Source organism: Dendrobium catenatum, unplaced genomic scaffold (assembly GCF_001605985.2).
Source record: "Dendrobium catenatum unplaced genomic scaffold, ASM160598v2 fragScaff_scaffold_1730, whole genome shotgun sequence".
NCBI lineage: Eukaryota > Viridiplantae > Streptophyta > Magnoliopsida > Asparagales > Orchidaceae > Dendrobium > Dendrobium catenatum.
The window spans coordinates 245,998-273,077 of record NW_021320192.1 but is presented as its reverse complement, the minus strand read 5'-3'; the positions used below and the strand labels follow the sequence as shown (position 1 = coordinate 273,077).

Here is a 27,080-nt window from a genome sequence, read left to right as displayed (position 1 = left end):
TATATAAATGAAAATTAGTTCATTAGTGCAACAAAATTTTGAAATTGAGCACAATAAATGTTAAAAAATAAAAATTGAAGCCAAGACAAAATAACATTAACATTTTTTGTAACATTGCCCTCTCCCTCATATGGTCATCAAGATGATTGACATCTCATACTTGTCCCTCAATCAGATGAGGTCACTAATGCTCTAAATTTCTTCTTCAATACTTTTATGATCTCTCTCTCTTTCACTTTAATCCTCTTAGAAACTTTGTTGATCCCTAGAAAATTATTGAAATTTCCCTCAATTACTAAACTTCTCTCATCTTATTATCGACAAATTATATTCTTTAATATTTACATTACTATTGTCTAATTCTAATAATTTGGTAGAAGTCCTTGGTTGTTGCAAACCGAGTGCATATTGGAACAGTCCCTTATGGACATCTTAGGTGAGGGAAGCTTAAGCCACATCACCTTATCAAATCTAGTGATAATGCTCCTCAAACATTCATTCGACTCTTTTCCTCATCTATAAAAAGCCTTACAAATTTCAACAATCTCTATGCATTGGCAAATTGAGTATTAAATATATTCTCCATTTGTTATTTGCAGCTTTCTTTTTCCTTCTTGCCTTTATTTCTGATTGTCTTGTGGTGACTTAATCTCTTGCGATTCTCTATATTCACTGAAGTTTCTTTGTTTTTCTATGCTTCACATAACATCTAGCTTCTTGTTCTTGGCATGCACTATTTTTATAGCACTTTTGATGATAGTTGAATCCAATATGCTTAAGAATTATATTAAAATCTTACTCTCAAAGAATAGAGCAATGAAGAAGAGAGAGAAAAAAAGAGTTTTTAGAGTGTGAAGATTTGGGATATTATTAGATAAGCTTAAATAGAGAGAATCGCATGTCTAAAGCTCTACCTCTGACTCTTATTTATATATTTAGGTTACAGCAGAAATGATACATGATTGAGTGCATATAAGTATATATAAGTAAAAACGATTACAAAAGGTTGTCTTGCCTGATTCTATTTGATTATTAATTAAGCCTTGAATAAGTCATTCATTTAGTCAGTATTCTAATGAAAGTCCAATCTTTACATTTGATCGAGAGATGTCATTTATTTGACTGAAGAAAGGCACTAATTGTTGAAAGAAGACATCCACTTGATCGGAGAAGTCGCTAAAGTGGCTAGAGTAGGGGTCTAAGTGAGCCTAGCCGGCTCGAGCTCTACTCAATAATGAGCTCACAAGCTGGGCTTATGGAGCTACGAACATAGGCTAAAACTCGAGCTCGTCTATTAAGTGAGCTGAAGTTCGAGCTTGATGAAGCTCAACTCCTGAGCTCATGAGCAGGCTTGTAATTTTATAACTAATTATTATTTTTCTTAGATAAATCAATAAATAATTTTTTTCATCTAATAAAATATGTTGGTAATGAAAAAAGCGAGCTCTTCTTCAATGCCACGAGCTGAGCTCGAACTCACCTTTCGAGCTTGACTCGAGTTTGTGCTCTTGATTTGATTGGTGAGTTAAGCTCGAGTTGGGCATTAGTCGAGCTCGAGTTGACTTAATTACACTCCCAGGATGAAGAAAGTCACTGACATGGTTGAAAAAAGTCATCGACTTCATTGAAAGAAGTCGCTGACTTAGGTGGAAGAAACATCTAACTGGGTGAGTTCTTTTTTTTCTTTTTTTTTAATGTGATGAGTTCATCATAAATTTGAATTGGGTTGACTTAGCTTAAACCGGATTCTTAAAATATTTAGCCGTACAATAGAAATTTTATTTTAGATTTACGTGTTATACATGAAAATATATATGAATCTTATATTATGTATGCAAATTCTCTTATATAAAAAATTAATCCCTAAATCACATTAAAAAAATTGCATTAACTTCGCTAAAATTAAATGTATGTTTACATACATAATTTGATATGATTTAATGCTAGATTATTATATAAATAAAAATAAAAAATTAAATATTAGATATAAAAATAATTTTTTTTATTATTTATGAAATTAATTTTAAGTTTGTTAGTGCTCGCCTCTTCATTTGAGTTCCGGGAGGGCGCTAGGTTTGTGTCTTTATTATTTTTGCGCATTAATTATGTTTGAATGATGAATTATTTATGTATTTTAATTACTTTTTTTATAACAAATATGTCTTCTCCAATGTTTCAAGTTGTCATAAATGTATATCAATTTCCTAATAGTTTTGTCTGTAACAACTTCATTGCATAAACAATTTTCTTTCTTCCTTTAGGATTATCATATAAGTACACTCAACTGGGTGTGTCAATATTTGACACGACCAAAAAACCCAAGTAAAAAATTTTGGGTTAGAGTCAACCCGTTTGACAAACGTGTCAAGTTCCAGTTCTAAAATTTGACCCGTTTAAAAAATAGGGTAGGGTTCTGCTCAACCTGCTAACCCGAAGTTGACCCAAATCTGACCCGCTTTTGGGTCAAACCGCTTAGGGTTTGTTTTCCTCTTCTCACCATAACGTAGTCCACTCTTTGCCTGCTTTGCGTGTTCACCTTCTTTGATGATGGGAGGGACACGCTGTTCTGCAGTTGGATCAAAAGCAATGACAACAACGGGAGGGAGCTCCAAGCTTGTTGTTCTTTACTTGGGTCAGAAGTCGTGATAGCTTGCCGTTTAGAATGATGACGATGGGAGGTATCGTTGGATTGGAAGTAACGGCGTTGACGGGAGGGGGCTCAGAGCGAAAGTCATGATAGCTCATCATTTGTTGGATCAGAAGTAACGACGATGAGAAGAGGGAACTCGCTCGTTGCAAAGGTAACCATTTTTTGAGAAACAATTTAATGTCGAGTCAAATTCAACCTGGAAACTCGATGGGTCAAGTCCGGGTTGTGTCAAACTATAATGGGTATGAATTGGGTTCGACCTGCAACTCGATTTTGACACCCCTACAGTCAACATGTTTAATTTTCATCAATATCCATGTTCGAAGCTCAAGACCTAAAAAGATTTGGTTAGAAAATATTAACAATGACCCCTTCTTATTACATGAGAATTTGATTCTTAATATGATAGCGGACAAAAATGATTCATTTATCCGACTCTATTTAGTGGGATGTAGGCTTGTTGTTGTTGTTGTACTCACATCTTTATTCACTTGTACTAGTATATAATACTTACTTATGGGCATTTTGTTGCTCTTTCAGTTCAATATCAATGGCTCTTACTCTCAAAGAAACTTTGCACCTTTATTTCTTAACTCTTGGATGGTTATATAAGCTTATTATTGCAATGATATGACAAATCTTATTACATTTTACTAGTTGGGTCTTCTTTTTTTTTTTTTATCAAGGCAATAATCTCATAGTATATCATATTTCTCTTTAGCCTTCTTAGTGTCCTCTTCTTTGAAATATTACCTTGTGGGTATTAAAAAAGTTCTTCTCATCTTCAACTAATTCAAGCATCTCAATAACAATAACATTATGTTTATTATGATTAAAAAAGATATCATAAACAAATAAATTTAACCCAAGTTTCAAGACATCATCCCTACCCTCTCGGTGCACTCCAGGAATGCTCTATTCATATCTGAGTTCTTGAAGTTTTTTTCTTCACTTAGGTAATTATCTAACTAACACATTGATCAGTGCAAATTTAGTGATGTACTAGTCATCACTAAAATCATTATCAATCATTCTCAGTAACCATTGATGAATAAGGACCCTAGAAAATTCTAGTTTAGGACACTTGAAGAACTCATTTAGAGGAATTTCTTAGCATTAACAATGGGGTCATAAGCATTAATATTTTTGTCTTAATTGAACCTTTGACGGTGTTTCTCTAAGAAAATAAATGAACATATTTATCCAACTTCGAATATTATGAGGCATATAAAATACAAAATATGGACCCCAATTAAAACTTTATCGCAATTTATTTTAAGATTAATTGAAAAATTATTCATATATTGCTAATAAGGACAAGTAATGCGACCAAATGAAATGTTAGTGAAATTTGTCACATACGATGAAGAATATGTATTTATTGCAAACAGTTCTATAGGGATTAATTCAAGAATACAATTAATGGACAATTTATAGTAATTGTGAATAGTTCTCTACGGTCAAATTCATGAGAAATTATTACGAGCGGAGTCCGTACGTAGCTCGTATCTGAACCCTGTACACATCATTGTATACATGTGACTTGGCACAATCTGATTGGAGTCTGAATATATTTGGACTCCGTGCATAACAATTTATCTAAATTTATACATCCAATTCGAACGTTAGACGCAATTAATCACAAATCATTGATTGATACATATAAATTATTTAAATCTAATAATTAATGTTTTCAAAATAAATCACTATGTTTCCAGCTCCAAAGTACAACTACTTATTCAACTCCATGAGCGAGAGGAAAACAAGATAATATATAATATTATAAAAATTTATGTATAAAATATGTTAATAAATAAGAATTTAGTAGCATGACTAAATTTGCCCCGCTAAAATGGTAACACTGCTATTGCAATGAATAAATTTTTTTAAAAAAAATCTATAAATACCACCTTCTCCATTTCTTATCAATCCAGACAATGGACGGAGTAAAACCAAGCTTCCTCATACCTCTCCTCCTCATGCATATATGACTATAAAAATCCCGCTAAAATGGTAACACTGCTATTGCAATGAATAAATTTAAAAAAAAAAATCTATAAATACCACCTTCTCCATTTCTTATCAATCCAGACAATGGACGGAGTAAAACCAAGCTTCCTCATACCTCTCCTCCTCATCATCGCCGCCGGTGAGCTCATCGCTGGGCAGAATTGCGGTTGTGCTTATTTAGTGAGCCAGGAGTTCTTTGACGAGTTAACGAGTCTTGCTAATCCTAATTGTGATCAGGGCAATGGCTTCTACACAAGAGATGCATTCTTGAATGCTTGGCAAAGTTATCCTGGTTTTGCAGATAGTCCCTCTATTGATGACTCTAAACGAGAGATCGCTGCCTTTTTCGCTCATGTTTCCCATGAGACCACACGTGAGAATCTAATTTTACGAACAATTAACGATCTTCAAAATTTTCAATTTTTATAAGAATAATATTATTTTTACTGCAAATATTCTCAATTTTGCTTGTCGTATATTTAAAATACTTAAATTATTATATATTAATATATCAAAGCTATTGGGCAAATAAAATTAAGCAATTAGACAATACTGCTTAACTAGTAGATAATCATAATATTAAGAAATTTTTTTGGCTGTATGACTCTTGATAGCAATTTATTTATTTATTTATTTATTTATTGCATTGGAATAACTCAAGATCAAAATTTTATCTAGAATATCCGTTCATAATTTTTTCCACAAAAAAAAAATTCTAATTTCAGCTTTTCTAACTTGCTTAAAAACAATTAATATGGTCTAAACAATTATAATTTCTTCGATACTTAACTATTTTTCTAGATATTACGTTTGAACCGCATTATTTACACAAATAATAAAATTCTTAATATGCATAGGCATGTGTTTCAAAGATCAAGCAGATAAATCCAGTCCTTACTGTGACCCCAAAGCTCAAGAGTATCCATGTACCCCTGGGAAGATGTATTATGGGCGTGGTCCTCTCCAGATCTCGTGGAATTATAATTACGGACCCGCAGGCCAAGAAATTGGCTTCGACGGCTTGAATTGGCCTGAAGCCGTTAGTACCGATGCCATCATCTCCTTTAAAACTGCTCTTTGGTTTTGGATGAGAAATGTGCATGGCATCATTAGTCAAGGTTTCGGGGCCACAATTCAAGCTATCGATGGTGTCGTTGAGTGTGGAGGTGGGAGCCAGGACGCAGTCAATGATCGTGTCAATCTCTATCAAAATTATTGTGACCAGTTTAATGTGTCCCCAGGTGATAACCTCTATTGCTAAGAAGATTATTTGAGATAGAGTCAGTTTTGTTTTATAATGATGTGAAATTATAAGTATGTTATAATTTTAAGGAATGGAATAATAAAAGTACTTCAACTCTTTTTTTTTTTTTCTTTTCTTCATTTTTTTTTCTTCTTCTCGAACCCACCTCAAATGGATTCATGTCATCATTCGACTTGTTATTTACACATAACGTTTGGTGTTGTTGTTGAACCTTCCATCTGGTGCTCTGCCTCTACTCTATTGTAACAAATGTTGGCCTTTTTGTTGATCACTTTCGGTAGCAACTACAACATTCAATCTCATAACTTCCAAATATTGATTAAAGGTATCATGAAAATGATCAACTATTTAAATATCATAAATGAACAATATATATGCCTCCATTAATATGTCCCTTCATGACATCCAACTTAGGATTACTCTTCTAGAAGTAAAATAACAACATAACTCTTCCTACACTAGTCCAATTATACTACCTCGATCCACCCTTTAGGTCAAATTAGTGATGAAACTCTTATGGGATTCTACACACTAAAAAGAATGCATATTGTTATTCCAAGATTCTCTCATGGAAACTACAAATATATGGATCCTAAAATTCGAGCTATATTATAGGTTCGCAAGCTCCTTAAAGGTAAGGACTTCTTCTATATAGTGATGACCTAAATTGGACATGGTAAGAATTTCAAATTCATTTAGCATTTACTAAGGGAAACTAGCTAGGAGAGAGAGGAAGAGAATCCTAAAGAGAGAGAGAGAGAGAGAGAGAGAGAGAGAGAGAGAGAGAAATAGAGAGTGAAATTTGGAGGATGTAGAGTTGATTTTGCCCATCAAACAAGTTTCTTTTATTTTTTTGGGTTAAAATCCACAATAGAGATCAACGCGTTAGTTAAAAAAATAATGATACAAGTTTTTAATGAATCCAAAGTCCTCTAAAGTACAATATTTAAAGCAAAACCTACTAACCTTCGATTCAATCTAAATACAATAAAAAGTAAAAGAAAACCAGACCAACAATATAAAAGGCCAAATAACTTATCAACCTGAACAAAGACATAGCAACAACAACAATGCAACAAAGGAACCACAACAACTACCGAGAAAATTAGAAATGGCAAAGCTGGACAACAACATTAACCAAGGCTACAAGACCAATAAGAGAGAATGAGCAGCAAGACAGCAATCGAACAAGCTGCAAGAAATAGCACTCCAACACAAAAAATGAGACCAAAACCAAAGCAAAACTTAAAACCTCAAGGCACGGTGTTTTTTTTTTGTTCTTCTTATTTTTCTTGCCAAAATAAAACCACTTAGAATCCACTCGCACCACGTTTAAATTACAATCATCAATCATACAGTTTAATAGGCCACCATGAGACCCATCAAAACACCAATCCTCGGTCGATTGAGAGCACTAATCGGCCTGATCAACAAGAACATCAACCAGCATCTGCACATCACTCATAGCCTCATCCTCAACATTAGAAGGAGAAAAATAAAGAATAGAAATTAAGGGAAGTTTATGAGGAATCACCAAATCTTGAGCAGCCACATTAACATTCACATCAACATGAGGGGAAATAATCCTCAAAGGGGTACTATCCAAACCATCAACTATATCATTACAATTACTTGTTCACCCCTAATAGCCAACTAATCCAAATAAGGCAACTTAACAAGAGCAATATCAAAATTACTGGAACTAGTTAAGTCCAAAGCATTATCAACCATAACAGTGTTATCACCCTTAGAAGGCTCTGTAGCTATATTATCCCCTTCATTCAAAACAACAATATTCTCATTAAAAACATCCCAATATTCACCATATCAGCATTAGGAAGAACATAATTGGAAGTAGCATTAACTATATTTTCTATAATTCCCATAACAACAGCAGCTGCTGCACGTCCAACGGGATGAATAGGAATCAAAAGGTCACCAACCACGGGATTAATTGCATTGGCAATAGGAATCATAGGGTTTGAGGTCACAGGACTTATAGATAAATGAGGATGAAGAATAATACACTCAAATTTCCTATGCCCAATGGATTTACAATGAACACAAAAAGCAGGACAAACTTCCATGCATTTCGACATGTTGAATGTAGCCAAATTTTTTGGGCCTAACCACAGCCGATCGTGGTACATTTTGGTAATATTCAGTTTAACCAGAACACGCATAAGAGAGGGATGCAAACCATAGGCTGTAGCATGGTCGATTTTTAATGGATGACCAAATAAGGATCCTAGACCGTGAAGAATATGACAGGAGAAAAGGTGAGGTCTCAAGTTCGAGAAAGACACCCATATGGGATTGACGTGACAATCCACACCAATGTCAAAAAATGGAGACTATTTGGTCAATTTCATATCGCAGTTATTCACAAAATAAGATCTATGAGAGAAATTTATACTATAATCTAAATCATTAACAAGTTAAATCAAAACATGCAAAGGTTTCAGATGGATCACATCAAATTTTCTAATGAGCTTAAGATTGAAAAAAAAAATTTTGAATAGCAACTAGAGTAGGGCGACGAGTGGGAAATTTATCGACCAATGCAAATTCCATGGGAGCCACAAGAGCCAAGATCTCCTCCTTCGAGATCCAAAAAGACAAAAGCCCACGACAAGACATGAATTTCAGCTCGAGAAAGGCCAAAGCAGGGGAAACACCATATAAGATATCGAGAAAATAATGAGATTTAGTCGATCCATCCAAAAAAATCAGGGTCTTCAAGCCGATTCACCACCATGCTGGCCACGAAGAATCGGAGGTGGACGAATTCCCATCAAACAAGTTGGAGAAGTTGAAGTTGTTTGGATCAAATTAGGTTAAAATTACTCTATCTCAATTTTCAATTTCGCTTATTTTTGTGAGAGTTTTGGTAATTTATTTGATTGAATAAGTTTGAGAAACTTTCAACAATATGACTTTAATCAAAAGTATGTTTAATGATTGAACCATGCTTTAAAACGGTTTGATCTATATTTGGACATGTTCGTAGTAGCTTATGTAATGTCAAACGTAGTTTTAGGTTTAAGGTTTAGAATACAAATGACGTACTTTATCTACCATAGAAAATCATCACAACCATAGATGAAAAGTTTACCATAGACTGATGAAAAAGACGTAATTAGTCATAACTTCTTTTATCGATATAATTAATGGACAATCTATAGTAGTTGTGAATAGTTTTGTACGGTCAAATTCATGAGAAATTATTATGTGTGGAGTCCAGAAGTAGCTCGTGTCTGGACTCTGTACACACCACTGTGTACAGGAGACATGACGCAATCTAATTGGAGTCTGAACATATTCGGACTCTGCACGTAAAAATTTCTCCAAATTCATACATCCAAGTAGAAAGTTAGACACAACTAAGCACAAATCATTGATTGATACAAATAAATTATTTAAATACAATAATTAATGTTTTTAAAATAAAGCACTTTGTTTCCTGCTGCAAAGTACAACTACTTATTCAACTCCATGAGCGAGAATAATTAAGAAAATTCTATAAATACCACCACCTCCATTTCTTATTAATCCAGACAATGGACGGAGTAAAACCAATCTTTCTCATACCTCTCCTCCTCATCATCGCCGCTGGTGAGCTCATCGCTGGGCAGAATTGCGGTTGTGCTTATATAGTGAGCCAGGAGTTCTTTGACGAGTTAACGAGTCAAGCCGATCATAGTTGTGAGGGCAATGGCTTCTACACAAGAGATGCATTCTTGAATGCTTGGCAAAGTTATCCTGGTTTTGCAGAGAGTTCCTCTATTGATGACTCTAAACGAGAGATCGCTGCCTTTTTCGCTCATGTTTCTCATGAGACCACACGTGAGAATCTAATTTTATGAACAATGATCTTCAAAAATTTCAATTTTTAAAAGAATAAGATTACTTTTATACACTTATTCTTAATTTTGCTTGTCACATATTATTCTTTAAAATTTGAATTGCACATAAATCAAATCAAATCAGACAGATTTGGAATAACTCTAGATCAAAATTTTATCTAGAATATCCGTACATAATATTTTCCACAAAAAATCTTATTTAAGCTTTTCTAACTTGCTTAAAAACAATTAATATGAACTAAACATTTATAATTTTTTTGATACTTAGCTATTTTCCCTAAATATTATGTGTGAACCGCATTATTTATATAAAAATAATAAAATTCTTAATATGAATATAGGCATGTGCTTCAAAGATCAAGAAGATAAATCCAATCCTTACTGTGACCCCAATGCTCAAGAGTACCCATGTACCCCAGGGAAGATGTATTATGGGCGAGGTCCCCTCCAGATCTCATGGAATTATAATTACGGCCCCGCAGGCCAAGAAATTGGCTTTGATGGCTTGAATTGGCCTGAAGGCGTTAGTACTGATGCCATCATCTCCTTTAAAACTGCGCTCTGGTTTTGGATGAGAAATGTGCATGGCATCATTAGTCAAGGTTTCGGAGCTACAATTCGAGCTATCAATGGTGTCGTTGAGTGTGGAGGCGGTAACCAGGATGCAGTCAATGATCGTGTTAATCTCTATCAAAATTATTGTGGCCAGTTTAATGTGTCCCCTGGAGATAACCTCTATTGCTAGGAGGATTATTTGATAACGATATAAGTGTGGCCAATTGTTATTTTGTGATGAAGTGAGTTTTGTTTTGTAAGAATGTGAAATTATAAGTATTATATAATTTTATGAAATAAAATAATAAAAATATTTCAACTCTTAGTTTTTTTTTTCTTCTTTCCTTCATTGTTTCTTTCTTCTTCTCAAACCCATTACCCACCCAAATGGACTCATAGCATCGTTCGAATTGTAACAATTGGTGTTGTTGTTGAACATTCCATTGGGAGTTCTTCATCTCCTCTATTGTAACTATTGTTGGTCCTTTTTTTTTGAAAACTTTTTGTAAAATTAGTAATGAAAAGCTACACACTCAAAATAATGCATATTGTTATTCCAAGATTCTCCAATGGAAACCACAAATATATGGATCCTAAAATTTGAGCTATATTATAGGTTCACAAGCTCCTTAAAGGTAAGGACTACTTCTATATAGTGATGACCTAAATTGGACATAGTAAGAACTTCAAATTCATTTAGCATTTACTGAACCTCTTTAAATGTTTAGAAACATTTTTATGCTTAATTTAATCATGGAATAATATTGTAATTTGAATTGGAAAAGAAAATGTTAAGTGAGAAAATTTTCCTTGGGAGCATTGTTGCACTAACCTCTCTATTATGTTGGGTGTCAAATGGATAGTGCTACGGTCCTGTGAAAGGTGGCATTGCGGTGCCAACTCTTTAACTTGAATGTGAAATTTTCTCTTGGGAGCACTGCGGTACTAGATATATAGATATTCAAATTCATTTCAAAAATTTCATTTCTCATTTTCTAAGGGTAACTAGCTAGGGGAGAGAGGAAGAGAATCCTAGAGAAAGAGTGAATTTTGGAGGACTTAGAGTTGATTTTGCTCATCAAACAAGTTGGAGAAGTTGTATGGATCTAGTTAGGTTATTACTACAATCAATTTTCAATTTTGCTTATTTTTGTGAGAGTTTTGATAATTTATTTGACTGAATTAGTTTGAAACTTTCGATAGTATAACTTTTGGTATATTATAAAATAAATTATTCAAGTCATGTTAAGAAAAAAAAACTCAAATTATCATTTAATATTTTTAACAATATAAAATTTTAAATGTTTTGATAAGTATGTTGGCACTAATAGAAGTGGATATAAAATAATAAAGGTTTCAAAATGGTGCTATGGATGTTTCTCATGAATGGCTTTGTAATTTAAAAAATGTTGAAGTTGTACATGCAAAATTCATCTCCTCATGGGCACTACATGGTAAGAGAGCTCTATTTTTTGGTTGTAAGTGTGTTGGTATGTAATATTTAGCTTTAAAGGAATAGAAAAATTCATAAGACCAATATCCACCTAGAATTAAATTCACGTTGCTCAAAAGATTAAAAGATGGAGGTGGAAAAATAATAGACATATAATGTTTGTGAACCCCTTCAATTTTTGATGAGAAACTAACTAGTCAGATTACTTGCATCGAAGCTAGATATCCACCTCTTGAATAATTTTTTGTTGTTATGAGGTTTTGTGCTTTTCTAGAATGGTTATCTTTCTTGCTTTGATTTGTGTATATGGTTGGAACGTAATGAAATGCTAACTTTTGTAGGAATTCTTATGGGGATTTTGGATGTTTGTGTGATTTTTTTGGAAGGCTTTTGTTTCACCATTAGTTTGATGTTTCTAGTTGAAACATGCTGGAATACTTACTTGGTGGATCCAACTAATATGATTTTGTTTCTATTTAAATATATACTTCACCTCAGTGGATACTTTTATTCAGTCTAAATCTCTTGCTAAGAAAGCTCCATTTTCTGATTGTAAGTGTGTTGGCTAATAATATCTGGCTTGAAAGGAATTGCAAAATTCATAAGACCAAAGACAAAAATCTTGCTAGCCTGCTACATAGAATTAAATTTAACACTGTTGAAAAGATCAAAAGGTGGAAGATTGTCATGAAAACGAAATTGGATTTAAGCATCATCTGCATATATCATTGATTGACCTGAAATAAACAGCTATAACATTGTTCTAACAACCCTAAAGAAAGATGTCTGAAGGATCATTATTCATGAGGGAGTGACGATGAAAACTGAATATAGGCATGATTCACAAGCATATAGATATAATAAAGGTTTCAAAATGGTGCTATGGATGTTTCTCATGAATGGCTTTGTAATTTGAAAAATGTAATTCCTCAAAAAAATTAATGCATTCGTCGTACATGCAAAATTTTGTACATTCTTGTATTATGTTAAATAAAATCCATATACAAGTTAAAAGCACTATTATTTCTATGTTCATGTGATTGAAAATGTGATATCATCCCTAGAAGATATAAGAGCTTGAACAACTGTATAAATGAATTGTGTTATATATTTGAATTGCATGGGAGGAATAAGAGCCCGGCAATATACATATGATGTATTTGGGAGGTATAAGAGCCAAAGTGATTGATGTGATATGATGTGATGTGATGTGATAGTGTAAGTATGATATATTTTGAGAGGTATAAGAGCGTGAGGGGGCTAATGTGATGTAATGTAAGGATAACATGTGAAGGCTAATATGATGTGTTAATATGATGTGTTATGAATTGTTAATTTACTTTAACTAGCTTAAACTTTTAAGAAGGCTTAGAAAATAGAATTTTTTTTTTCTAAAGAGCAAGCCTCCCTTAAGATATATCTAGCACTCTGATAGGTCAAGTGGCTTATACAAACCCATAGGCTAGGAGATGCCTTAATAAAGAAGGCATTCAAACTAGGGCTGCTAGCGAACCAACCATTCAACGAGCTACTCGTTGCTTGGTTCGATTAAAACTTGTTTGTTATCATTTAATTAACTAAACCAAAAAACTTAAAAAATATTTTAAATACTCGATCCTTATATAAATAAGCTTGAACGCTAATGTGTTCGGATCATTTATGTTCATGAACAACGTCATTTAAAGCTCGTGAATAACCTCGACATTAAGCTCAATAAGAAGCTCGATAAAAGCTCAATTCATGTTCAATTCAGAACTAGTGAATAAGCTTGATAAATTCTCAATTAATATTTGATTATAAAATTTTAAAATATACATATTATAAATATTTTATATTTATTATAACATAACGATGTTAGGGCTGTCAAAATTGGGTCATGGGTCACTGTTCAGGTCCAACCCAAAACTGACCTGGGATTATGGAAGTTACAACATTTCTCCTTCGACGATGGAAGTTACAACATTTTGATCAGAATCAACGATGGGAGCTCACTCTCTATGAAGGTAACTTTCCCACTTTCTATGATTTGCTTTTTTATCTTCTCTTTCTCATTGTTGCTATTTGAATTTGCTCCACGGATGGCGTTCCCTTCCAATCAGATCGAAAGTTACAACATTTTGATTTGAAGAAATGACGGAAGCTTACTTGCTCTTTTTATCTTCTCTTTCTTGTCATTGTTCTTTGACTTCGCTCCACATACGATGTTCCCTTCTGATCGGATTAGAAGTTACAACATTTTGATCGAAAGAAATGAAGTTTTCTCGCTGTGTAGCATGGCAAAATCCTGTAAATATGCCGAACAACAGGATTCCGGGTCAAAACCATGTCATTTTGAGTTTCCAAGTAAACGCGAACTCTGCGTAGAATTCGAAACGGGTTGAAAATCAGGACCCAAACCTGACCTGTTTCAGGTTTGGGTTGACCCAAATCTAAAAATTTTGTGTTGGGTTAGAGTAGGGTTTTCAGGTCATGTCAAATATTGACACCCCTAGATATAATTAATATTAAATATTATAGTTTAAATTAGTTAAATATTATAACATATGCTAACTAAAATAAAATTTACATATTGTGAACATGCTTATTTGGTAGCTAAAAAAAACTAGCTAATTATATATAATCTTGAACTTGCTTATTTGATAGCTCAAGAATACTCGTTAAATATGTTCATAAATGCGCTTGCTTCATAGTTTAAAAAAAATTTGCTAATTATATTCACGAACATATACGATGTAATTGTTTGTTAGGAGGCTCGATAAAGCTTGTTTTTTAAGTTAATGAGCGTCTACAAGTAGAGCTCGTTTATAGCTCGTTAATGCTTGTTTGTTTAAAGCTTGTAAGAGCTAAACGAACTAAACATGAACCAAACATGAACACTCATTAATTTAAATGAACAAAATATGAACACAAATAATAAAGCCCGAATCAAACTTGAACTAAACTTGAACAAAATGATAATAAATGACTCAAACATGAAAACTCACATACTCAGCTCAACTTGGTTCGTTTGCAACTAAATCAAACTATGTAATAGAGCATGATCAAATCCCGATTAGCATGATATTAAGTAATCACAACTTCGTTGGTCGATATAATTAATGAACAATATATATAGTAGTTTCGAATAGTTTTGTATGATCAAATTCCTACATCCAATTAGAATGTTAGACGCAACTAATCACAAATTATTGATTGATACATATAGATTATTTAAATCCCATAATTAGTATTTTTTTAAAATAAATCACTCTATTTCTTGTTCCAAAGTACAACTACTTATTCAAATCCATGAGCGAGAGTAAAGCAAGATAACAAACAAAATTCTTCCTTAATTATGATATTTCAAAAAAAAAATTTCATGTTAAAATATTATAAAAAATTTATCTATTAAATATGTAAATAAATAAGAATTTACTCGCACGACTGTAAAAATCCCGCAAAAAATAATAACACCTCAATTCCAATGAATAAATAAAAAAACAATTCTATAAATATCGCCACCTTCATTTCTTATTAATCAAGATAATGGACGGAGTAAAACCAAGCTTCATCATACCTCTCCTCCCCATCATCGTCGCTGGTGAGCTCACCACTTGGTAGAATTGCGGTTGTGTTTATATAGTAAGCTCGGAGTTCTTTGACGAGTTAACGAGTCATGCAGATCCTAATTGTGAGTGCAATGGCTTCTACACAAGAGATATGTTATTGAATGCTTGGCAAAGTTATTCTTGTTTTGCAAAGAGTCCCACTATCGATGACTCTAAATGAGAGATCGCTGCTTTAAATAGTTAGATTCATTTTGAGATGAACATAATACATGCCAATCAATTAAAATTTGAATTACTCCCAACTCAAATCAAATCTGACGGATTTGGAACACATCTAGGCCAAAATTTTATTTAAAATATCCTAAAATAATTTTTTTTTGATAAAAAAATCTTATTTAAGCTTTTTTCATTCGCTTAAAAATAATTAATATGAAGTAAATATATATAATTCCTTTTATACTTAGCTATTTTCCCTTAATATTACTATTGAACTGCATTATTTGTTCAAAAAAAAAAAAAATATTAATATATACAGGCATGTGCTTCAAAGATCAAGAAGATAAATCCAATCCTTACTATAACCCCAACGCTCGATAGTATCCATGTACATATGGAAGATGTATTATGGTTGTGGTACTCTCCAAATCTCATGGAATTATTATTACGGCTCTGTAGGCCAAGAAATTGGTTTTGACAGCCTGAGCTGGTCTGAAGCTGTTAGTAATGATGTCATCATCTTCTTTAAAACCGCGCTCTGGTTTTGGAAGAGAAATGTGCATAGCATGATTGGTTAACCTTTTGGAACCACCATTCAAGCTATTAAAGGTGTCCTTGAGTGTGGAGGCAGGAATCAGGGCACGGTCAATGATCTTTTTAATCTTTGTCAAAATTATTGTGGCCAATTTAATGTGTCTCTGAGCGATAACCCTACTGCTAGGAGGACTATTGATAGTGATATAAGTGTGGCCAATTGTAATTTTGTGATGGAGTTAGTTTTGTTTTGTAATATGTGAAATTATAAATATGTTATAATTTTATGGAATGAAATAATAAAAATACTGCAACTCTTATTCTTCATTTCTTCTTTCTGTCATTGTTCCTTTCTTCTTCTTGAACCCACCCCAAATGGACTTGTGGCATCACTTGAATTGTTTCTTAGATGTAACATTTGGTGTTATTATTGGACCTTCCATCGGGAGCTCTACTTCTCCTCTATTATAACTAATGTTGGTCATTTTTTTATCACTTTCAGTAGCAAATGTAGTTCATATTGGTCAGTTAGTTGGGAGCTTTGACTACAAACCAAGAGGTCTTGAGTTTGAGACTTGCATATATGATGTGTGTATAAGTTTGCCTTAATTGACCTAAATATTCCACACACACACACACACACAAAATAAAACTTTACATAGCAACTACAACATTTATCCCATAACTTCTAAATATTGAATAAAGATAAGTTGAAAGTGATCAACAATTTAAACATCATAAATGAACAATTCGTCTTCATTAATAAGACCCTTAGTGACATCCAACTTAGGATTACTCTTCTAGAGTTAAAACAATGGCATAATTCTTCCAACACCAACCCAATCAAACTATCTTAATCCACTCTTTAGGAAAAAATTAGAGATGAATAAGCTTATAGGCACGAACACACTCAAAATAATGCATATTGTTATTCCAAGATTACCTCATGGAAACAACAAATATGGATCCTAAAATTCTAGCTATATTAGGTTCATAAGCTCATTAATTGTAAGGACTGCTTCTACATATTGATGACCTGAACTGGGCATGATAAGAATTTCTAATTCATTTAACATTTACTGAACCTCTATAATGTTTAGAATTATTTTTATGTTTAATTTGAATTGGAAAAGAAAATGTTAAGTGATAAGATCTTTCTTTGGAGCACCGTGGCACTGACCTCTTTATTATGTTGAGGTCAAATGTATATCACTACGGTGATGTGAAAAGGTGGCATTACGGTGCCAACTCTCTATGAAACTTGTTAAATAAAAGAAGATAAACTCTTAAACATCAAGGCACCATTTGGTGTAATGGTCAGAATTTCATTAAGAAACTTCGTAGTTAAGCATGCCCACTGAAGAAATCCTCAGATGGGTGACCTCCTAAAAAGTTACAACAATAAGATAAAACTATGAGGCCATTAGACCAAAGTGAATAATTCTTAATAATTAAGAGTTTGGATTGTTACAAATGGTATTAGAGTAATACACCAACCGAAAGATGGGAGTTAAGTTTCATACAAGACAAAGTGTTATGTCATGGGAGCCATCTCTTGAATCCCTGTATGTAATAAAGTGCTATGTGGCGGGAGTCACAACTTGAAATTTTAGGGGCCACCTATAGAATCATATATTTACCTAGTGGATTATTCTAGGATAGGGATACTAACGAGGATGTCAGTTACTTAAATGAGAGATATTTTAAAATCTATTAAGTAAAAGAAGCTAAACTCTTAAACATCGAGATGCCTTTTAGTATAATGGTTAAAATTTTATTAAGAAACTTTATAGTTAAGTCTGCTCATCCCAAAGAAAACCTGGGATGGATGACATCCTGAAAAGTTACACCAATAGGATAAAATTTTGAAGCCCTTAGGCCAAAGTGGCCAATATCACATTAGTTAAGAGTTTGGGTATTTACACTCTTATATTGAATGTGAAATTTTATCTTGGGAGCACTACGGTGCTATATATATAAATATCCAAATCTATTTTAAAAATTTATTTCTAATTAAGGTTAAATAGCTAGGGAGAGAGAGGAAGAGAATCCTAAAGAGAGAGAGTGTATTTTGGAGGACTTAGAGTTGCCCATCAAACTAGTTGGATAAGTTGTCTGGATAAATTTAGGATATCATTATGATATCTCAATTTTCAATTTGGCTTATTTATGTGAAAGTTTTGGTAATTTATTTGATTGAATGAGTTTGAGAAACTTTACATAATATAACTTTTGATATATTATAAAATAAACTATTCATGTAATATTCACAAAAAACCCTCAAATTATGATTGGGTATTTTTAACTATATAAAATTCTAAATGTTTTGGTAAGTATGTTTGCACTAATAGAAGTGTCTATAGAATAATAAAGGACTTATTTTTAATACGTCACAAAAAATTACATTAATCAAGCATGAATCTCAAGACATATTTAAGTTGGAAACTTCCAAAATTAAAATTGGGACCAATCAAACTACAAAATCAGCAATCTTATAATCAAATTGAATGTGTCAATGAGACAAAACTAACGACACCGAAATCCGTCCAATTCGAGCTCAAATGGGTCCAAATCAAGGGGCTAAAGCATATTTGAAAAGTTCAAAGCATTAATTGGATGATCGAATGATATCCAAATATAACATGCTTATAGTCAAATTAAGCAGCTCAATGAGATGAATTCAATGAACCCAAACTGCTTTATTTTGACATCATTAAGACACTTAAATGCTTAATAAATTCTCTATGATCAAGAAAATCAATATGAACCATCTGAAGGAGTACTCTTAATTTACCCTGTATCTTCACACATGAAAGGGGAGGTGCTTAGATTTTGGAAGCTAGAGTTCTACCCAAGCACCACCATCGGTGAACTTCTGTCAACCACTATCGATCGTTGACCTTCATCAGACCACCGCTTGTCTGCCAAATAATGTAAGACCATTACACATCCACTGACCATCGTTGGACCACTACCTACCCACCGACTGCCATCAGACCTCTACCTGATCAACTACCAATGTCGAACCTTCCCCCATCCATCAGTTTCCAAACTACATACATTGATCATTATTGGGCCTCTTCCTAATTGCTATAGAGGAACTACTCCGACCACCGTCTCCCACCAACTATGATCCCTCTGACCACCATCGCCTACCATTTATGGTCCCTCTGACCTCCGTTGTCCATCTACTATGTTCCCTCCGATAACTATGGATCGCTGACTACGGTCCCTCCCACCTCAATCACTCGCTAATAACGATCCCTCCGACCTCTATTTCCTCTCAATTATAATCACTCTAACCATCATTGCCCACCAACTATGATCCCTTTGACCACCGTCGCTCACCGACCATGGTCCCTTCGACCAATGTTGCTTGTCAACTATGGTCCCACTGACCACTGTCACCTAATTATGATCCTTTTGACCTCATTTGCCCTCCGATTAAGGTCCTTCTTGTTACCATCCCCCACCGACTACTTTCCTTCCAACCACCATAGCCAATCGAATATACTCCCTCCGACCTCAATCTCCTGCCAACTAAAGTCCCTCAAGCCTCAATCTCCTAATAATTATGATCCCTCTAACCTTCATCACCCATCGACTATAGTCCCTCTGACCACCATCTCTCATTGACTATGATCCCTCTGACCTCCATTTCTTGCCGACTACAATCCCTCCAGCCTCCATCCCCCCTACTATGGTCCATCAGAACTTGTTTTCCCACAACCATGGTCCCTCTGACCTCTATAATTCATCGACCAAGGTCCCTCTAACCATGGTACCTTCGACCAATGTCGCTCGCAAAATGAGATTCTTTGACCATCATTGCTTGCTAAGTACAGTCAATGTAAACTCTATCTCCTATCAATTATAAATCTTCTAACCTCCATCGCCCACCAACTATGGTACATTTAACCTTAGCAACATGCTGACTAGGGTCCCTCCGATCTCTGTTGCCCACCAACTAAGTCCCTCTAACCTCTATCACTCATCGACTATAATCCCTTTGAAAATGCATCACCCTTTGACTACAGTCTCTCTTACCACCGTTAATCAACTATTATTTTGTCAACCAAACAAATAAGTCAAAACTCTCTTGAGAACAACTCTCATATCATTATATTCTTTCAACTTCAACCATGTAATGTGCTATATATGATGTATATATTTGCTACATCGAGCCATGGCTTCCCCCCAAAATAGGGCCTTATTTGTTATTAATAATAAATACTAATCAAATTATTTTAACTAAACCAGACCCCATGCTTTTCCTCTTTTCAAAGTTTTTTTACATAAAAAAATTAGTGTCTCTTATGACTCTTACACCCCTTTCTCTTATATGTATGTGTGCTTGATCTTCATATAAAGCATGGACACTAGTGTTTATATCTCTCTACCATCGTGAATGTTTCAGAATGTAATAGTTTGGTGTCACCCGTGGGAATAAATCCTTTGCTCGATGGAAACCTTTGATGCAATCTCGAAAGGTTGTTCAGGTTAATATATTGGGCATGGTTGAAGTGATGTAGTCCCTTTATCATGATATATCATTAGATCCAAAATAAATAATTAAATATTGAGAGAAATATCATTTCAATAATAACATGTATTATTTTATTACCTCTCAACCAACAATAATTGTTGCATCAATTTTATGGAAGTAGATTACAACTAGGGGCAATTTTTGTTACAATCTCAAATATGATTGTGGTCTCCAAGTCCATCTAATACTTTATGTTTCCAAAAATAATCTTATTGGAAACTATCTATCAAAAGGCTTCTAATAAATGTAAGAAAGCCTAAAATGGATTACGAACTCTTTATAATCCAGAATTAGACTTCTACTCCTTAGACAAGGTTATAGTTTCAACCATGAAAAGGAAGTACGGTTAAATGATAAACTAATATTTACCTTTAATTCAAGATACACGCGGCCTTCTTCTCCTCCTAATCAAAGAATAATCAATTCTGATAGGATTCGATTTGATCTCTTTTACACATGTTAAGGTCATTTAAAAATGCTCTGATAAATAACCTTAAATAGGTCAAACATCATTGGTGGACTTTCTTGACCTCTTTTACACAGGTTAATGCCATCAATCAATGCTTTAGTAAATAACCTCAGATGTTTGAAACATTCCTTGTGGGTCTCTCTCAACCTCTTTTATACATTTTAAATCATTGAGAAATACTCTGACAAATAACCTTAGATAAATTAAACATCCTTGCTAGATTACATTGTCCTCTTCTATATAGGTTAATGTCATTAAGCAATGCTTTGGCAGATAATTTTGGATAGGTCAAACATTCTTAATGGGTTTACGTCAGCTAACATTAAGAAATACTTTGGCAAGAAACATAAGATAGGTCGTTTGAATGAATCCACTAGTATTTGCAGTTGATTACAAATGAGGCACTTCTTAGGGAGACAGCCTTGGTTTGATGGCACAAATGTACATCACATAAAGCGCATTACATGGTGGGAGTTATAATAATTAACAAAGACATATTTATTTGGCCAGCAAGACCATAGTTGATAATATAGATGTCGGAAAGACCGTAGTTGGCAGAAGACCGGGGTCAGAAAGACCGTTGTCTAGTGATAGAGGTCGGATGGACCGTAGTCGGTAGGAGACTGAGGTCAGAAAGATTGTAGTTGGTAGGAGACCAGGGTCTGAAAGACCGTTGTAGTAGGGTGGTACTTTGGTAGAGGTGAGGGCCTCAAGTGGTGGTCCGGCAGAGCAACGATGTCAGGCGGTGGTCTAGCGGAGGTGAGGGCCTCAAGTGGTGGTCCGGCAAAAGTCTAACGGTGGTCGAAGAAGGCGAGGGCCTCAAGTGATGGTCCGACGGAGCAACGGTGTCAGGCGGTAGTCCGGCTGAGGTGAGGGCCTCAAGTGGTGGTCTGGCGGAGCAACAGCGTCAGGCGGTGGTCCGGTGGAGGTGAGGGCCTCAAGTAGTGGTCCGGCGAAGGCCCGGCGGTGGTCCGGCGAAACTCTGGCGGTGATCGAGGAGGATCTTCTTCCTTCTCTTCTTGCTTCAATCCCCTCTCAAGAAAAATGAGGGGTCTATTTATAGATTTTTTAGATTGGCATGTTCCGTAAATAGGTGAGAGATCAAGGGTAAATAAGGAGTGGATGGACGGCTGATATTGAATCCCTTGATCATGGACCGTTTGTCAGACATTTGGAGGTCTTAATGATTTCAGAATTCATCTTGGGCTCATTGGATTTATCTCGTCGAGCCGCTCGATTTGACAATAAGCTTTTCACGTTTGAAAACTATTTGGTAACTCAAACTGTTATACGAACTTTCTAACTGCGCTTCGGGTCCTTGACTTGGACTCATTTGGGCTCGGATTGAGTCGAATTTGGTGTCGTTGGATTTGTATTTCTGAGACGCTCAATTCGACTATAAGTTTGCTGAAATCGGAGTTCAGATGGTCCCAAATTTAATTTCAGAAGCTTCCAACTTGATTTTGCATCTAGATTTGTGCCCGATCAAGATAATTTTTTGATGACGTATTAAGGATAAATAATAAAAAAAAATTATATATTTCAAAATATCATTATATATATGAATTCATTTCCCAAAAAAATCATATATACCACTCATTATCTATAAATTATATCACAAGTACTATGTCATAAGTATAAAAGAATAACTAAAATAAAAAGAGCATAAACCTAAAGGAATCCTGATCAGCCTCATACTCCTGATCCTTTGCTCTGACATCAAATCATTTATCCCCATATAATAAGCTAAAAATTCCAACATGTCACCAAAGCCTACAACTAAACTCAACACAAGATAAATGAGTAATATGCATGTCAATAGTTAAATCACAACAGTTACATTCATATGATCGTCATTGAATCTGTACAGAAATAGTAAAATTATATGATACAAAAGACAGTAAATCAGTACGAGTTATATCAATACTACAATTAGAAGAGAAATCGTATAAAAAAATAAAATTAAACCATCAATAAAGACTACCAAAATCAAATCAATATAGTAAAATTATATATGAGTATACATATGTCTATTCTATATCAGTATTAAATCAGTATCTTAATCACATACTCAACATCTCTTGTATATCACGTGCTTACATGCTTTTTATATCAATAACTCAGTAAAAATATTAATAATAAATTCATAAAGTGATATGAATAATGTCTCAATAACATTTATTTTAATAGTCATAATAAACAAGTAAGAATTTTGGCTATCATGTTATTTTTTCAGTATCGTATTAGTGTTAATAAATTATTAGATCAATAAACTTAGTCATTACTATTTGCTCGTTGGCACAGTAATCATCACTTTATATCTCTCAATCAATACATCATGTGAATCAGTAAAAGATAAGACCAAACTAAAATATTTTAAGAAAAGTTTGTCGACCGATCTTCCTGTACATGTCAATCAGTTTCCAACCAATGGTTCAACCAATCTTTATGTGTCTTTTACACACATATTATTATCAAAGTACTATAATAGTAATCTCAATCACATATCCAAATTTATTTTCAATGTATTGCAATAAATAAAATATAATTGAACATAATATATAAACTGTTAAAATATCCTAATGGTAGGCAACAGAAAATCCTACTAAGCAAAATTTAATATTTTAAGAAATTAATCAAATTATTAGGGATTATATATAACAAAATTATGAAATTTTTATTAAACTAAATTATTATTTTTTAATTTTCAAAATAAACTTCTTAGTAGATAAAAATCACTACTTTTTAAAAATAATATAGTAAAAAATCTTAAATAAATACTTAAATTATTCATAATCTCAATCTATATAACATATAAAAAGTTACATGATGAAAATTTTATAAATATAAAATTATTCTCATTTTTCGATAATGAAAACACAAATTTGATTGATAAAATATCAAAAATATAAAATTATTAAAATAACAAATAAGATAAAGGTTTCTTGCAATAAGATGAGCAAATTTTTCAATTTCACCAACTAACAAAAATTGCTCCGTAATCTTTAAATCTAAGTTTATTTTTTATCTTTCCCCTATTTTTACTCTCATTTTAGTTTTCAATTCTCTATTTAGCCAAATAAGAAGAGGAAATAAGGTTTAGATAAAGCTAATAATGCTTTAAGATATTTATAATAAAATAATAAAATAATATTAATATAATTATACAATTTAATCAATTTTTTAAAATACAATTCATATTAACTATTAACTATTGAAATACTATGATATCAATGTTATTTGCGAAGATTGTTTGTGATTTGGACTTTTATTAACTATTGAAATTACATGGGTTAAAAGATGGGTAATTACATTCTACCCACCTTAAAAAATTTCTTCCCCGATATTTTACTTAAGGATTCGATTACAAAATTGATATAAATCAAATTCGTACGATCAAAACTCAAATCAAAACGGATCAAAAACTATAAAGTCATTGCAATTCATTCTATACATGTCATTTAATTATGTATGCAAACTAATGCACCTTAATTTATCCAATATACTTGACACCTAATCAATTCACATAACTCTAATAACAAATTAATTCTTCCAACAACCATGCTCTAAAAGCAATTGTAATTAATGCCCCAAAATCTAATTTTGAAGAATTATTTTTTTTTTAATATACGAAAAAAAATCATAGCTATTTTATATCATTTATCATTAAAATAGCGAAAACAATTTTTATAGTTCAATATATATATATATATATATTCATTTCCTTAAAAAGTCATATATATTATTCAGAATCTACAAAATTATATCACAACTACTCTATCGTGAGCACCCAAGAATAACTAAAATAAAAAAAACATGAACATGAATGAATCCTAATCAATCTCACACTCCTAATCCTCTACCATGAAATGAAATTATTTAACCGCATATAATGAGCTTATTAAAAGCCCAATAAATTATCAAAATCTACAACTTAACTCAACATAAGATAAAGGAGTAATATGCATGTTGATAATTAAATCACAGCAGTTGCATTTATATGATCATTGAATCAGTGCATAAATAGTAAAATTGCACGATATAAGATAGTAAATCAGTACAAGCGTCAAATTAATAAAGAAAATGTCATATTAATACTATAATTAGTAGAGAAATTATATAAAACAATAAAATTAAATCATCAATAAAAACTGTCAAAATCAAATCAATATAGTAAAAATATATAGGAGTGTACACATGCTATCAAGTTATTCTATATTAGTATTAAATCGGTAACTTAATCACATACTTAATATATCTTATATATCACATTCTCAATGTATATATCATGCTTTTTTATTAATAAAATCAATAACAATGTTAATAATAATTTCATATAATAATATGAACAATGCCTCAATAATAATCATTTCAATAATCATAATAAATAAGTAGGAATTTTAACTTTAATAGTGTTTTTAATATCATATTAGTGTCCATAAATCGTTAGCTCAATAAATATAGTCATCACTCTTTACCCGTTGACACAGTAATCATTTCCTTATAACTCACAATCAGTGTATCACGTGAATCAGTATAGGATAACATCAAATTACAGAATTTAAAGAAAAATCTCATCAACCCACCATCATATATAGGTCAATCAGTCTCCAACTAATGAGTTAACTAATCTTTACTTATCTTTTACATACACATTATTATCACGGTACTAGAACAATAATCTTAGTCATATATTCACATTTATTTTTAATATAGTATAACAAATAAAGTATATTAAACTTAATTCAGAAAGTGTCAAAATATCATAATGGTAGATAATAGAAAATCTTACTGAGCAAAGATTCATATTTTTAGAAATTAATCAAATTATCAGTAATTATATATAAAAATATTGTGAAGCTTTTATTGAACTAAAGCACTATTTTTAAATGTCAAAATAATTTTATAAATAGGCAAAAATCACTTCTTTTTCAAAATCATCTTGCAAAAAATTTTAAATAAATACTCAAAACATTCATAATCTCGATATATATAATATATAAAAGTTTTACAATAAAAATTTTAACAATACAAAATTATCTTTATTTTTTTATAACAAAAATATAAATTTGATGGAAAAATATCAAAAATACAAAATTATTGAAATTAGAAATAGGATAAACATTCCTTATAATAAGACAAGCAAATTTTTCAATTGGGCTGATTGACAAAAATTGCTCCATGACTTTTAAATCTAGGTTTCTCTTTTTTGTTTCCTCTCTTTCACACTCATTTTAGTTTTCAATCCTTTGTTTAGCTGAATGAAGAAGGAAAATAAGGATTAAATAAAATTCTTATAGCTTTAAGATATTTATAATGAAATAATAAAATGATAATAATATAATTATATAATTTAATCAATTTTTAAATATAAAATTCATATAATTTTTTTTGTTTCAAAAATTATAAAAAGAAATCCATAAATTAACTGATTTTATTTAGAAAATATTAGTAAAATTGGTTTGCAAAACGGACATCCGATGATCCCAAAATCCTTACTTGTACTAACAAATGTTAATTTCTTAAGTATTTTCACTGATGCCCAATTTTTTTTTTTTTAAAAGTAATGTAATTAAAATATTATAATATCAATGTTATGGTGAAGACGATTTTTAATTTGGACTTATATTAACTCCTGAAAAATTTTATTTACCTCGATCAAAGTACGAGCTATTATAGACGATCCATTTGATCACGGTCACCCGTCAACTATGATTCCTTTGACCACACCATCGATTATGGTCCCCCCCCCAACCATAGTTGATCACTGACTATGGTCGCTTCGACTTCCATCGCTCGCTGACTACGGTCGCTTCGACTTCCATCGCTTGCCGACTACGGTCCTATCAACCAAACAAACAGGCCAACACTCTCTTAATAATATCTCTCATATCACTAGATTCTTCCAACTCCTAGCATATAATGTGCTCTATATGATGCATATTTACTATACTGAGCCAAGGCTTTTC

The 27,080-nt window shown here is 32.6% G+C and overlaps 2 protein-coding genes across 2 annotated transcripts; both read left to right on the top strand.

The window, feature by feature from the left end:
* Positions 1-4,744: 4,744 nt before the first annotated feature.
* Positions 4,745-5,921, top strand: LOC110106968 (chitinase 4-like). Its single transcript, XM_028701489.1, has 2 exons — positions 4,745-5,033; positions 5,518-5,921. Exons 1-2 carry the CDS (start codon positions 4,745-4,747, stop codon positions 5,919-5,921), a joined length of 693 nt encoding a protein of 230 aa, XP_028557322.1.
* Positions 5,922-9,484: 3,563 nt separating this feature from the next.
* On the top strand, positions 9,485-10,535 carry LOC110106969 (chitinase 4-like). Its single transcript, XM_020837080.1, has 2 exons — positions 9,485-9,770; positions 10,132-10,535. The coding sequence occupies exons 1-2, from the start codon at positions 9,485-9,487 to the stop codon at positions 10,533-10,535; spliced, it is 690 nt and encodes a 229-aa protein (XP_020692739.1).
* Positions 10,536-27,080: the final 16,545 nt, after the last annotated feature.

What these genes read in the sequence shown, in the direction of transcription:
- LOC110106968 (XM_028701489.1), top strand. Translation starts at nt 4,745, where the DNA reads ATGGACGGAGTAAAACCAAGCTTCCTCATACCTCTCCTCCTCATCATC. An exon ending in TGTTTCCCATGAGACCACAC is followed by an intron (nt 5,034 to 5,517) that starts GTGAGAATCTAA and finishes TAATATGCATAG; the next exon opens with GCATGTGTTTCAAAGATCAA.
- LOC110106969 (XM_020837080.1), top strand. Translation starts at nt 9,485, where the DNA reads ATGGACGGAGTAAAACCAATCTTTCTCATACCTCTCCTCCTCATCATC. An exon ending in TGTTTCTCATGAGACCACAC is followed by an intron (nt 9,771 to 10,131) that starts GTGAGAATCTAA and finishes ATATGAATATAG; the next exon opens with GCATGTGCTTCAAAGATCAA.